Below are 13700 nucleotides of genomic sequence, written 5' to 3'. Positions count from 1 at the left end.
ACAGTGCTTTACTAAACTCTCTATTTCGCCATCCATCCCAGGCCACCATAGATAGCTGTGTGCTATGGTCTTCATTCGGGAAATTCCTGGATGGGCACTGTGTAGTTCAATTAAAAGTGGCTCCCTTCCCTTTGGAAGAACTATCACTCATGCTCCCCACAATAAGATGCCATCCTGACTGGTTATTTCATGTCTTCTGTTGAAGTACAGTTTCATTTCGTCAGATATGGGCTCCTGTGACCAACCATGTAGCACTTGTTCTCGCACCCGAAATTGGACAAGTCGGGACCCTGTCCTGTCTCTGATCTGTTAAGCACATGCCAGCGAGGAATCTAAAAATTTAACAGTGAAAAAAGTTCCTGTGGAACTGGGACATGCTCATCATTTTCTGGTAAAGGCAAACAACTTATGGTTCTATGGTTCTATGGACTACGGGGGGCCGTATTTGTGATTTGATCACCAGTCCTACATACAGAAGTCTATTCTTATGCTGCCAGAATTAAAGCCCTATCAGTTAGTATTCCTGTATTTTCTTTCTATGTGCTGCCTTCTTTCCAGCACAGACTTTAATCTCCACCTTCTTTTTGACTTCACTATTGGCCAGACTTCTCTCAGATGCAAGCTCAACTTGTCTGAGCTCAGTGGCCGAGCCTCCCAAAATTTCATCTTCTGTCTACTTCTTGGAAGATTCTGCGACTTTTGCTTCCAAAGCCTCTTTTGGCTTCATTTAGCTGATTCTTCAGCTCTTCCATCTCTTTTTTGTATTTGTTTGCTGCCTCCTGGAAAACTGAACATTGTTGTGTCTTCTCTGCCAACTCATTCTTCAGTTTATTCAGAGAAGTGCTGAATTCTCTGTTTCTCTTCATACTTTTCCAGACGTACAAACTTTGACTTGAGGGAATCTTGTAGCATGTGAAGGTCTTCCAGGAAGTTTCTTTTTCCCTTCGAAGATTGCTCACCTCGTCTCAAACTCTGTCATCAAACAGGGTCTCTTCGAGTTTCTTCTGCTGTTCTTCCAGGTTTTGGCTTAGGACAGCCTGCATTTCTTCAGGTTGTTGAGTCCTTACACATTCCTTTTTTAAATCAAAAATGCTTCCAGCTTCCTTTTGGAATCTTAGTGACCAGTCAAGGTGGATTTCCCTTGGCCAATTTTGGCCTAGAAGGCTTTGTCCTCTGCCTCTCAATACAAGCGTTGGTAGCTAAGCTGATTGGCTTTCATAATGGATGGTTACTCTGCTTATGCCTTTTACTTGAATGTCTTCACCTGTATATGTTTTTAGCTTGGCAGCTGTTTCTTCTAAACTTAATTGATGTTCACCATTATTCAAATATCTGAAGGTATGTTCCCCAATTACTGCAGTGGAAGCTCCAGTGTCCACTTTCATTAGGGTTGTGGGTTCACGTCCCACTCCCGGAAACCAAGAACTGTGATTGTACTCGAAAGAGTTGCAATCTGTGACTGTTGATAACTCGAAAGAGTTTCATTCTAACAGGTTTGCCATTTACTTTCACTGTGACAAATATTGGTTCTGTCTTTCCAATTTTCAGACTAAACAATGAATAAATGTCTGAATTTGCTGTTTCTGGCTCTTTTACATTGTAGATTTCATTGGGCTTTTTTTGTTTATAAGCCTACTTGGATTTTTCCTTGCATTGCCTCAACATATGCCCATTTCTATGACAATAGTAGCATTTGATTTATTTAAACTGTCAATCACTAAAAGACTAGTTGTTTCCGCCCTTATTGAAATTATTCATTGATTTCGCTGTGAAGTTATTTTTCTTTATTCTTCAGCTAGCGGGGGTTGTTTCCTGCTTCTTGGTGGAGTCTCACTTTTTCGCGTTTCTTTTGGCTGAGGTTTCCTGCCCGATGTGGAGGATGGCGCGTTTTGCACACCCTGTAATACTTTTGAATCTCCTACAGCGCTTTCCATGGCCAGCGCTATCTCTAGCGCCTTCTTGAAATCCAGATTCACTTTGGACAATAATCTTTTCTGAATAGTGTCCTCTTTCACATCACACGCTAAATAATCTCTGAATATGTCATTCAGAGTCATTCTGAACTCACCATGTTCCATTAACTGCTTCAACTCTGCCACATAGCACGCAATTGTCTCACCTGTGGCTCTATTTCATGAATTAAACCTGAACCTCTGCATTGTGACTGAGGGCTTTGGTTGAAAATGACCCTTCATGAGGTCCACAAATTCACCAAAATTTTTCCAATCTGGGGCACTGGGTGCCGCCAAACTTTGAATCAGGCTGTAGGTTTTGCTCCCACAAGAACTCAAGAGGATCGCTCGCCTCTTCTCTTTCCCCATAATCTAATTCGCTTGAAAAAAGAACGTGAGGCGTTCTATATATTGAGATCAATCATCTGTGGCAGGTTCAAAAGAATCAATTCTCCCAAATTGTGGCATTTTGAGAGGGGATAACTTCTTCAATTCTACCAGAACTTGCTACTTACAATCACTGGGCGAGGCACAGTGTTGATTTCTTTTTAGCTTGATTTCTTCTGTTCAATCCTGTTTTATCCTCATCACAAGTTTGTTGTAGGGTGGCCGAGTTGTGCTATTAATGATAGAGTTGATCTGCAGACACTTCACCGATGGAAACATTGAGTTTATTTACAATATACTAGGCAGCAACTACACGGGTGCTTTCAACTCCAACTCTACCTCTACACTGACTGCTGAGGTAGCCCGCGCTACTCTCCTATTGGTTACTACAGATCATGTGCTCTTCCTTAACAAGTATTATTCTTAAAGGTATATTACACACTAAATAAAACCATAATTACTACAACCATGTGTGAAAGAGTTGGGAAGGAGCCAGCACTCATGCAGGGCAGTACCTTGGAGATGTATATAGTTATGGGTTACCAATAAACAGTTAATGTTCAACTGTACAAGCCTCCAGACCTCTTAGTGAGACACCAAACAACCTTATAACATGGTGGCAGTGAAGGATGGACCTCGAAATCCCAGAGAAGCTTGGGAAGGAACCCAGAATCCTAAAGCACGAAGAAGTAAAGAAATTGCATTCTGACCTGTGGAGGAAGTGTGCCTAAATTGAAGACACAGTTGGAGATTACCATAAAAGAAGCTGCATTGCAGACATGAAGGCTGAAGGATTCCACCAGGCCACATGGAGGTCCGTTGCCAGACCTGATCGGATGCAGAGCTGAGCAAAATTCAAAGAAGGAGAAAAGCCTGATAGACAGAAGAATCCACTGTGCGGGCGAAAATCCTGACCTGAGCAAATGCAGGGGCAGAGTCATAAGACCTGGCCAGATCACAAAAGGCTGAGCAAAATTCAAAACAAAAAGAAAAAAAGCTGAAAGACAGAAGGATACTCCACTGTGCAGACGAAAAGAAGACGAGTGAACACAGAGGCATAGGACCTAGGCAAATCAAAAACAAAGGTGAGCAAAATGCAGTCAAAAAGCCGAGATTACCTTTTAAATAGGCTGCAGTCAGGATCAGCATAGCATTCCTGAACGCAGTTACAAGAAAGGTGCAGCAACAGGTCCACAGCCAGTGGCATAACACCTGGTGGCTGAGCTCGACAATGAAAGAAGAAAAGTTTTTAAAACGGCAGAGAGAGAGAGAAAGAGTTATAAAATCGCCTTCCATTTGATTCCCAGGCTTAAAGAAGCAAATAGATGCCCAAACATCTTGGGTTGAAGGTTCCCTGTGGCGACAATTGGCGGAATTTTACAGCCCTTCCCGCCAGCGGGATTTTCCGGTCCTGCTGAAGTCAATGGGCTTTTGAGTGGCTCACTGAATTTTGTGGTTCCCACCCCACCGCAATGGGCCCATAAAATTCAGCCCATTAAGTTTCAGCGCAACGGGAGCCCACCCAAACAAGTGCGAGAAGATCAAAGAGAAGAAAAAAAGGCATTTTTTAACCCTAATGCTGAGCCACCTTGAAAAGGAAAAAAAAAAAATTAAAGAGGTACTCATCTGTTAAAAAAAAAGCCACAGAAAGTGAACTAAAACTAGCAGACCAATTTAGGCTAAGGCAAGGGCCATGCCAGGCCCAAAGTTAGGTGTCTTGGAGAAGAAAATTTTTAGGTTACAGGTGTACATCAGCATTAAGTAAGAAACCAGAAGAAGTACAAGTTAATACGTTTTTATACTTGTTTGGCATATTTGCACATGAAGTGATCCCAAGACAGGGTATAGATGAATCCTCAACCACATTTGATGAGATATTAAAAGCCTTTTACAAACATTTTAAACTCCAAGTTCTGGAGAGCATAGACCTTAAAAGGCCTAGAAAACCCCCGATAAAGCATGAAAGGAGCAAGGAAACCCAAGGTGACCCCAGGACGAGGGAGACAGGTGACCCCAGGCTGAGGGAGACAATACTCAAGCATACCACAAGATGGCTGCAGACCATAGCAGCACAATGAAGTGCACAAGATTAAGAGTTTAGTGCAGAAGAAAGAAGAGGCCAAGAAACAGCCAAAAGGCTTAAAAATATCTCTTTTTGATACTGCCGACACATACCCAAACTGCAATAGCACGTGGCAGTGTGGAGCAAGCAGCTGGTTGTGAATGAAGGAAAACTATCTGAGCTAACCCCAAAGAAACAAAACCTGCAACAAAGAAAATGAAGCTATTCCGCAGGAAAATGTTTGTATCAAAGCTGAGTTGGAAGAACTCAACCAGAAGTACAGCCAGGCAAAACAGCAGACAGAAGGGGTACTCAAAGAAGCACCTGCCCTGACAGGCTCTTTGAAGAATCAATATGTAGACTTGGAAAAACATAAGGAGCTAAAAGAAATGTTGAATACTACTTCAGCAAGAGCTGCATTGAAACTACCAGTAGTGACAAAACAATGCAATGAAGTGCAGTGTGGGTCAGCAAGAGGTCAACAAGAAAATAAACATTTAAAAGAACAGCTATTTGTCCTTCAAGATTAAATGCAAAAGGACATAACCCTTCAGCAGCATGAAGAAGTGAAGACTGTCTTGAACAGTAGAATTTAGGAACAGCAGAACAAAGTCGAGGAGACTCTATTGAATTACAAGAAAACTCAGGACAAAGTAATTACACTTTGCAAAGAAAAGGAAACTCTGTTGAAGGACCTTCACACATTACAAGGATCCCTCAGGTCAAAGTTAGTTCCTTTGGAAAATTACGAAGGGAAGCAAAATGAAATGAATGTCACTCTCAAGAACTGAAGAACCAGTTGGCAGAGAAACTTCAGCAATGTTCTATATTCCAGGAGGAAGCCAAAAATTACAAGAAAGAGACTGAAAAGCTGAAGAGCCAGCAGAATGGAAGAGAAGAGGCAATGAAAGGAAAAGCCATAGAACTTTCCAAGCTGCGAGTGGATCACAAAGCCATGAGTAGCACAATTACAGAACTGAAACAAGTCAAGACTTCGCTGCAAACAGACCTGGGAGACAGATCTGGACAACTGTGAAACCAAAATGGAGGACAAGAACAAAGCTCTGCTGCAGACATAGGAAGAAAAGACGGAAATAAGATTTAAAAATGTAAATCTGATGCTGAAGATCAAGAATCTAGAAGAAAAAGCACTTACTGAGAACCACTGAGTTGTTGAAAGATGACATGGTTGAAATGAAAATCAAGAACCTAGAGTATCAAGAAAAAGTTGAACAGTTGCAACATAAAGTAGCAGCTCTCACAAAAGGAGCATGACAAGTCTCAGAAACAACTTACAGAAGTAAAGCTAAAGAATGTGAGTTTGAAGGATAGCACACAGGAATTCAGCTCTGCTGAGGAAAAGCGGTTTAGTGTAGAGAACCAACTTTCACATACAAATGATGAATTTGCTCATGAAAAATTAGAACTTGATGAGCTTCATGTATCAGAAGTGTCTGATAAGAATGACAGGAACAGGAAAAGGAATTGCTGATGAATCATTCCGTCAAGTTTGGAGGAATGGTAGTCTCTGTTGTTCTGGGTTGACTTTGTTGGTTTGGCATTGAGATTGTAGTCTGGTTGTCTCGGTACTTGGTTGTCTCCATTTGAATCGCTATTTGTGTTTCTTCGAGTTCCATTTCTCTTTATTGACAATCCATTTGCTTTGTACAAGCACCATGGGTTTATCCCGTTCCTTTCGGAGGGAATATTTACTCCATTCACTCCTAGAGTGGACTCGGATTTTCTTTTTCCATGGGATCTGGCTTGATCTTGCTGGACGTTGACATTTCAAAAATGGAACCTTCATTTCCATGGGTTTCACAATTTCAGCCAAATATCTGTTTGCTCTCTTATTTTCCAATCCTTTTTCAAGCTTCTGAATCTTTTCGTTCAGCTCAGCAACTACTCAGGTGAGTTTGGTTATCTTTGTTCAAAATTTTCTGCTTTTAAAGTCTAGATTTGTTCTTCCAAATTGCACATCTCATCTTTCATGTTCTTCATATTGGGTCGAATTTCAAGAATTTCATCAGTTTTGGCTGTTAACTCTGAATTCAGCCAATTGTTCTGATTCATCAGCAATTCCTTTTCTTGTTCCTGGCATCCTCATTAGAAACTTCTGATACATGATGTTCACCAAGTTCTAATTTTTCATTAGCAAACTCATCGTTTAAACGTGAAAGTTGGTTCTCTACACTGAACCGTTTTTCCTCAGCAGAGCTGAATTCCTGTGTGCTATCCTTCAAGCTCATATTCTTTAGCTTTACTTCTGTAAGTTGTTTCTGAGACTCATCATGCTCCTTTGGTGAGAGCTGCTACTTTATGTTGCAACTGTTCAACTTTTTCTTGATATTCTAGGTTCTTGATTTTCATTTCAGCCATGTCATCTTTCAACAACTCAATGGTTCTCAGTAAGTTTGAGGCATCCACTGCTTTTCCTTCTAGATTCTTGATCTTCAGCATCGGATTTACATTTTTAAATCTTATTTCCGTCTTTTCTTCCTATGTCTGCAGCAGAGCTTTGTCCTTGTCCTCCATTTTGGTTTCACTGTTGGCCAGGTCTGTCTGCAGTGAAGCCTTAACTTGTTTCAGTTCTGTAATTGTGCTACCCATGGCTTCACGCTCCACTTGCAGCTTGGAAAGTTCTACGGCTTTTCCTTTCAACACCTGGAAGAGTCGCCAAGCCTTCAGACCATCTGAATTTATTAAGCCAGAGACTTGAGGGCAGGAGAAGGGGTTGCAATTAAAGAAGATTGCACTGTAAATATATTTGGGCAAGGACTTGGAAGAAGGTAGAGCAAGAGTTTATGTGGGACTGGGGAAACAGTACCGCCCACAGTGACAAAGAGTCACATGATGGTAGAGTGTGTGCAGTAGAGTCTGGAAGGAGCCAGCATGGAGACAGCACCCATACAGGGCAGTACCTTGGAGATGTATATAGTTATGGGTTATCAATAAATGGTTTATGTTCAACCCTACAAGCCTCCAGACCTCTTAGTGAGACACAGAAAATTCATTTTCTACCATACTGGCAGTCACACAATACAATGATAATGGAGTTGTTAATTAACCACAACATTAATATGCTGTATAAGTACAGCACTCAAAACATATTAAATTTGATGATCTGGGACATTAACTGTGTTACAAAAGCTAATCTGCTCAGTGATTACCTGAGAGGCTTGTTATTTGGGGAGTTGACATGAACCTGTCATCAGCAAAATAGTTGTTCAAAGATAGGTGAACTTTAGCATTAAAAAATACTGCCTCCCTGCCTTTCTCTACTGCTTTCCTGAAGCTGCTGACTGATACTTGGGTCATGTTCGCAGGTTGCTAAGCATTCTCAAATGTCTCACCCAAAAGGCCAATCTTCGTATGTAAACCCACATCGTCCATATGGAAGACGACTAATTGTGAGATTGCGTTATCACAGTTGTACTTGACATCCATAGATATGACATTCCATTCTTATTGAAGTAACAAGGAAGTATACTCAACAATTGTAGTAAACGCTGGTGCAGAGTTTAACCAAAAATGAAACTGCAGACAATAAATGAATCACCACAGTAGCATGATGAAACACAAAGGAGAATGATTTACCATAACAATAATAGAGCCATAATCTTAGGCACTGTACTACTCATAGAAGCATTGCTGATGTTGAGGTTAGGTTTCGGGAGCCCAGAAAAATGTATGAATGTGCTGGAATGTGCTGTTTGCCTGCATGTGTGCATTCAGGATTTGCTGGCTTTCAGTCAAGTTCATACTTTGGTTAAAATGTACTGAAGAAAACTAGGATTCAGTTCAGCAATCGATTTGATTTATGCACTGGGTTAAGTCCAGCAGAAATGATCTAAAGGTCGATGTAAATGGAACCAAATTCACAACAGAACATTGTTTATCAGGGGCCAACAAAGCATGAGGGATTGGATAGTCTAGTTAGATGGGACAGTCGGGTATAAGTTCCAACCTGTATGCGATGAAACTCTCCTTACTTCCCAACAGCTTGTTAACAACACAAAAATTATTTACACACTCACAATAAGTGCACTATATTTCCACTGTGTTACAGGAGCAAAATACTGCAGAAGCCGGATTTCTGAAATAAAAACAGAATGCTGGAAACACTCATAAGCATAGGCAGCATCTGTGGAGAGAAACAGACTTAACATTTCAGGTCGATGAACTGAAGGATGAAAGGATCGGTTTCTCTCTGCCGAATGCTACTTGACCTGCTGAGTGTTTTCAGCATTTTCTGCTTACACAGTGTTGCTGTGTTTCCATAGTTATCTACAATGTTGGCTCGTCAATGACCTTCTGCACCACCAACGCGATCTTCTCCCATTTCAGGAAGACAATCATGATATGCTGTTCCTCATCAAAAATGTCTTTACAAAAAAAGAGAAAGGGAAGGGGAAGAGGATGAAGAGAGCTTGGAGTGGTGACAAAAAGCATCACCAAAGAAATAGGTTTCGAGGATAGGGACAAAGGCAACAAGTCTGGTGGTTTAAACAAAAGTAAAGGAAATAAAGGAGAAAAGGAAAAAAGCAAAGAACCTGCATTTATATAGCTCCTTTCATAACCTCAGGACATTTCAAAATCCTTTCCAGCCAATCAAGTACTTTAGAAGTGTAGTCACTGTTGTAATGTAGGAAACACAATAGCCAACTTTCACATAGCAAAGTCCCCACAAACAGCAATGAAGTAATGACCAGATCATCTGTCCTTTCGTGATGTTGGTTGAGGGATAACTATGGGCCAGGAAACCAGGGAGACCACCCTTGCTCTTCTACAAAATAGTGCCAAGGGATCTTTCATATCCACCTGAGAGGACAGATCAGGACTCATTGTAACATCTTGCCCTCCGGCAGTGCAGCACTCCCTCAACTATTGCCCTGGGGTGCCGCCCTGGATTATGTGCTCAAGTCTCTGGAGTGATACTTGAACCTACGATATTTCTCACTCGGAGGCGAGAGTACCACCAACTGAGCCACAGCTGACACCAAGAGAATGAGATCCATGGACTGTAGGGCCAAAAATAGCTGCAAGCCTCCCAATTAAAGGTGGAGCAGAGGAAGAGAGTGTGGAAAAGGGGGTGAGAGAGAGAAAATGCAAAGGAAGCTGAGGAAGCAGAGGATGTGTAGTGGCACACTCAGTCAGTCATTGTATGTTTACAGTGCACAGAAGTCAAATATTGACTATGAAGCATAGGAATTCAATCTTACATGGAGATCAATAAGTTCCAAAACCTCATCATTTTAACCTGTTTCAAAACTACCAAGTTATAAAGCATTCAGCTGCAAGATTGATTTGTGGTAATTTTAATTGTATCTGGTCAAATGGATTCAGATAAAGAAAATGGCTGAATTGGATTATGGGGGGGAAAGGTGTTGCTGTCTCTTACCCATCTGTGCTGTTAAGACAGTGGGTGCTGTTTGAGACACTGACCTATCGCACAAATTTCAAAAGCAATAGTTGCTTATTTAGAGATCAGTCACTAGAGGGAGTTCTCAGAAAAATAAAGTGCAGTTGGGACATTACTTCCTTGTAGGATCATCCTCTGAGCTTTCCTTTCATGATCATTTCAAGCTTCAAAACCTACCATCATACACAAACTATTTCCTTCCTATAGCCCAAATACCTTGAGATAGAGACTACTTCTTCACGTGCCACTATAATGTTGAAATTGAGTCACTCTATTTTATTATACATTCACAGGATATGGATATCACTGGCAAGGCCCAGAAGGCTGTGGTGAGCTGCCTTCTTGAACTGCTGCAGTCCATCCAGTGACGCTACTCCAAAAGTAAGGGGCTCCACAATTTTGATCCTGCAACGATGAAGGAACAGTGATATAGTTCCATGCCAGTGTGTGATTTGAAGGGGATGCTGTTCCCATGTGCCTGTTCCCCTTGTCCTTCTGGTTGTCCCGTACCCTATTCAAGTTTAATCCTTCCTGGCACTTCAAAATTGTGAAACTCTTCACAACCTTCAGTATTCTCCAATCTGTGTTTTAATTGCTTGACCTAATTCCTAATTTACCTTCCCCTTTTTTTTCCTGCTGTTTAGCTGTATGGGCCTTAACTCTTTATCTCCCTTGGTTTCTTATTTTTAGAAAAATCCATGGCCTCTGCAACAAATTTGACTGAATTGATGCTGAAGGATTCTGAGGAACTTGAACGTGATTAATCAAAGAGAAACAGATGGAAAGACATGACCGCATAAACTGGCAGAGATTAACATCAGGTTGAGTAAATCAAGTGGGATGCTCAGAATGGTAAGGTCTTTTTCTTTTTTGAAGTTCAAGTTTCAGAGAACAGCTGAAAAAATGGCCACAGCCAAGTCACACAGAAAAGCTGGCGCAGTAGATGTCTGCCACTGAAGAGGAGAATGGAGTCTATTAGCCTATAATTAGACTTCAGATTTCAATATCAAGTCAGACAATTGGAAGTTTGGCAGCATTTCTCTCAGCTGGGATGAGTTTCAACAATCCTTGAACAGCTCACTATGTGAGAGTGCCTCGATAAGAGTTTTGTGCTATCCTAAAGAGAAATATTTAAATAATGACTAATCCCCATATGAATCACCAAGTCATAAACTAGCCCAGAGATGCTGGCAGGAGGTTACCCGCACCCCCATCACCCCCTTTCCTTTGCTTCACCTCTGATGACAGCGTCTTCCCCCGCCCTGGCCCTACCCCCACCCACCTTGACCCTACCACCCCTGCCTTGACTCTACTCTCTGAAGTTCCCTCTCTAAAGCTTTCCCCCCTCTCCTCTACTCTCCCCAGCATTAAAAACTTTCTTGAAAACATTCTTTTCAACCAAGTTGTTGGTCACACCAACTAATCTCTTCCTCCATGGTTTACGATCTATTCCTTTACGTATTTCTCTTTCTTGCTGCCTCTTCAAGTAAAGCACCTCCAGGTATTTTCTACACTAAAGCCACCGTGTGTATGCAAGTTGCAGTTGATGTAAGAGATGGGTAGCGTATGTGCACTAAAAATAAATGTAATACTGTTACATTATTGGAGGCCCAACGGCAGCCCTCAGGCAGGAATCTGAAGTCCTCAACAAGACAATGTTAAGTAAACACGTGATCATAGTGTAGATCCTTCTGAAGTCACCCAAATGAAATTATTCTGCATTATTTCAATTGTCTAGAAACATAAAGGATGTTTTCGCAACAAACTACAGCCTGCAGACTGGAGACGTTTTAATCTCCCACTGCACCAATGATCTAGAACATTGTGCCAGACGGCTACACATTCTGATTATCTTTTTACTTATGATAGTTGCTTGCACCTGCAGCATGTAGTTTTGGGTCCCTCACAGCAGGAATCAAACAGCTGATCACAGTTACTGGCCCCTACATAGCAGGTAATTACATGGGTACTCACTGAAAGAAACACCATGCAGTACATTCCAAATGACGAGTGGCCAGAATAGAAGGATAACCTGCAAAACATTCAATCATTAATTGGCTGAAGAAAAGACATCAATACCACAGCTTTGCATGTAACAGCCAGAGTACAGGAATGTGCAAGGATGATAGCCTAGCCCATTATTATACAAGGGGAGGTGGTGGCATAGTAGTATTGTCACTGGATGAGTATTCCAGAGACCCAGGGTAATGCTCTGGGGACCTGGGCTCAAATCCCACCATGGCAGATAGTGAAATTTGAATTTGATAAAAATCTGGAATTACAAGTCTGATGATGACCATAAAACCACTGCTGATTGTTGTGAAAACCCACCTGGTTCACTAATGCCCTTTAGGGAAGAAAATCCTGGTCTGGCCTACCTGTGACTCCAGACCCACTGCAATGTGATTGGACTCTTAAAAATGCCCTCTGAACAAGGGCAATTGGGGATGGGCAAGAAACGCTGGCCTAGCCAGTGATGTCCACATCTCATGACTAAATTAAAAAAAAATCTATACCATTCTTAATGATGAAATTACAGTTACAAGCCATCAGTTAATGTTTGGAGTATTAAATTTGGAGCCTGCATCTAGAAATAATTTTGAGTTTCTTTATAAAAAGAAATCAAAATCCAATTTTCTATCTTTGTTCTGAAGCTGCTGATTTATGGTGGCACACTGTTCAAAGGGAGCTGGCTCCTCTCCCATATTTCATCCTCTTGGATAAGGAGTATTAGTAGCCTATTTTACAGAGAGGGGTGTCACAATTGATCCCAATTTTGTCAGTGCACTTTCCAGCAGGGATCATTGAATGGTGATCAGGAGTGGGAACCCAAGGTAACTTTTTTCTCTACCTGCTGTAAGGACACGGTGGCCATTACAGCATCACTTCTGTTGCTCCCGTTCAGACCTACTAACTTTGCACAGACAAAATGAGAGATCTAATCATGGATACTCTTGAGACACATCTGGATAAAGACCTCTGCATCAATTCGAACATTCTGATCCCTTCACCCAGCACTGGTACCTCAAAAAGGTGAAGCTCAAGGCATTGCATTAGTGGGGATGGAAACTCATGTTTTCAATGTGGTTACTATGGTAGACTCTCAACTGCCCGGAGTTTCCTTAAAAACACACCAATTAGTTAGTCAAGAAGGCGGTTCACTACCGCAATTCACAGGGGTGATTAGGGATGGGCAATAAATGACGTTCACATCCCATGAACAAATATGAAAAAAGATAGTACGTCTATTCATTTGGGTGCTGTATTGCTCAACATCCTTGACCTGTCTAAGGGATTACTCTAAGATAGAGTGTAAGGAATCTTTTGAAAGAGCTTTCCTCTTCTTGCTATCTGAATTGCCAACTCCTCAGATGGCAAGAACAAGACATTTGATTTTTTTTCTTTCCAAGGAATGGATCTATACTTGCCCCCCAGAGCCAAAGGGTCTGCCTCTGATCCTTGATAAGGATCTGTTTGCAGCGGAAGTTAAGGTGCGTTCAGTTTATCCAGCAGGCTCAAAAATACAGTAAGGTCACGAGGATTTGATTCGAGACATCTGTATATATTCTTCAAAATAGAGGGATAAAAGGAACCTCAGGACTTTAGGCAAGTCACTGATGACCGCACAGAATGACAATTCATTGCTCATTTTCTGTGATTAAAATTGGATTTCCAACATTAGAGTAAATCTTTAGAACAATGATGCATTTCTGAAGTTCAGCAACAAAGTGATATCTGTAAGGAGTGCACACAGCCGCACACCAGTTGAACACATTGCTGTGAATATAGCGTAGCATAGTCTTTGTTTTCCAAATACACTGTTAGTCACTTGGAAACATCAGGCTGTTGGCTGGTTGCAGCCTTCAGAGGGCAGCTG

The 13700-nt window shown here is 41.5% G+C and overlaps 1 protein-coding gene across 2 annotated transcripts in view; it reads right to left on the bottom strand.

Annotated features, from left to right (window-relative positions):
- The window catches only part of plpp2a (phospholipid phosphatase 2a), an 87939-nt gene that overhangs the window by 9185 nt on the left and 65054 nt on the right, over nucleotides 1-13700 (bottom strand). For both annotated transcript variants that reach the window (XM_078555968.1, XM_078555969.1), the window contains exon 4: nucleotides 11798-11855. In XM_078555968.1, coding sequence (XP_078412094.1) covers nucleotides 11798-11855 — 58 coding nt within the window. The remainder of the gene's footprint in view (nucleotides 1-11797; nucleotides 11856-13700) is intronic.

This window comes from Cetorhinus maximus, chromosome 13 (genome assembly GCF_964194155.1).
Source record: "Cetorhinus maximus chromosome 13, sCetMax3.hap1.1, whole genome shotgun sequence".
NCBI classification, from domain to species: Eukaryota; Metazoa; Chordata; class Chondrichthyes; order Lamniformes; family Cetorhinidae; genus Cetorhinus; species Cetorhinus maximus.
The sequence above is the reverse complement of the archived record's forward strand: the minus strand, read 5'-3'. Positions and strand labels throughout refer to the sequence as shown.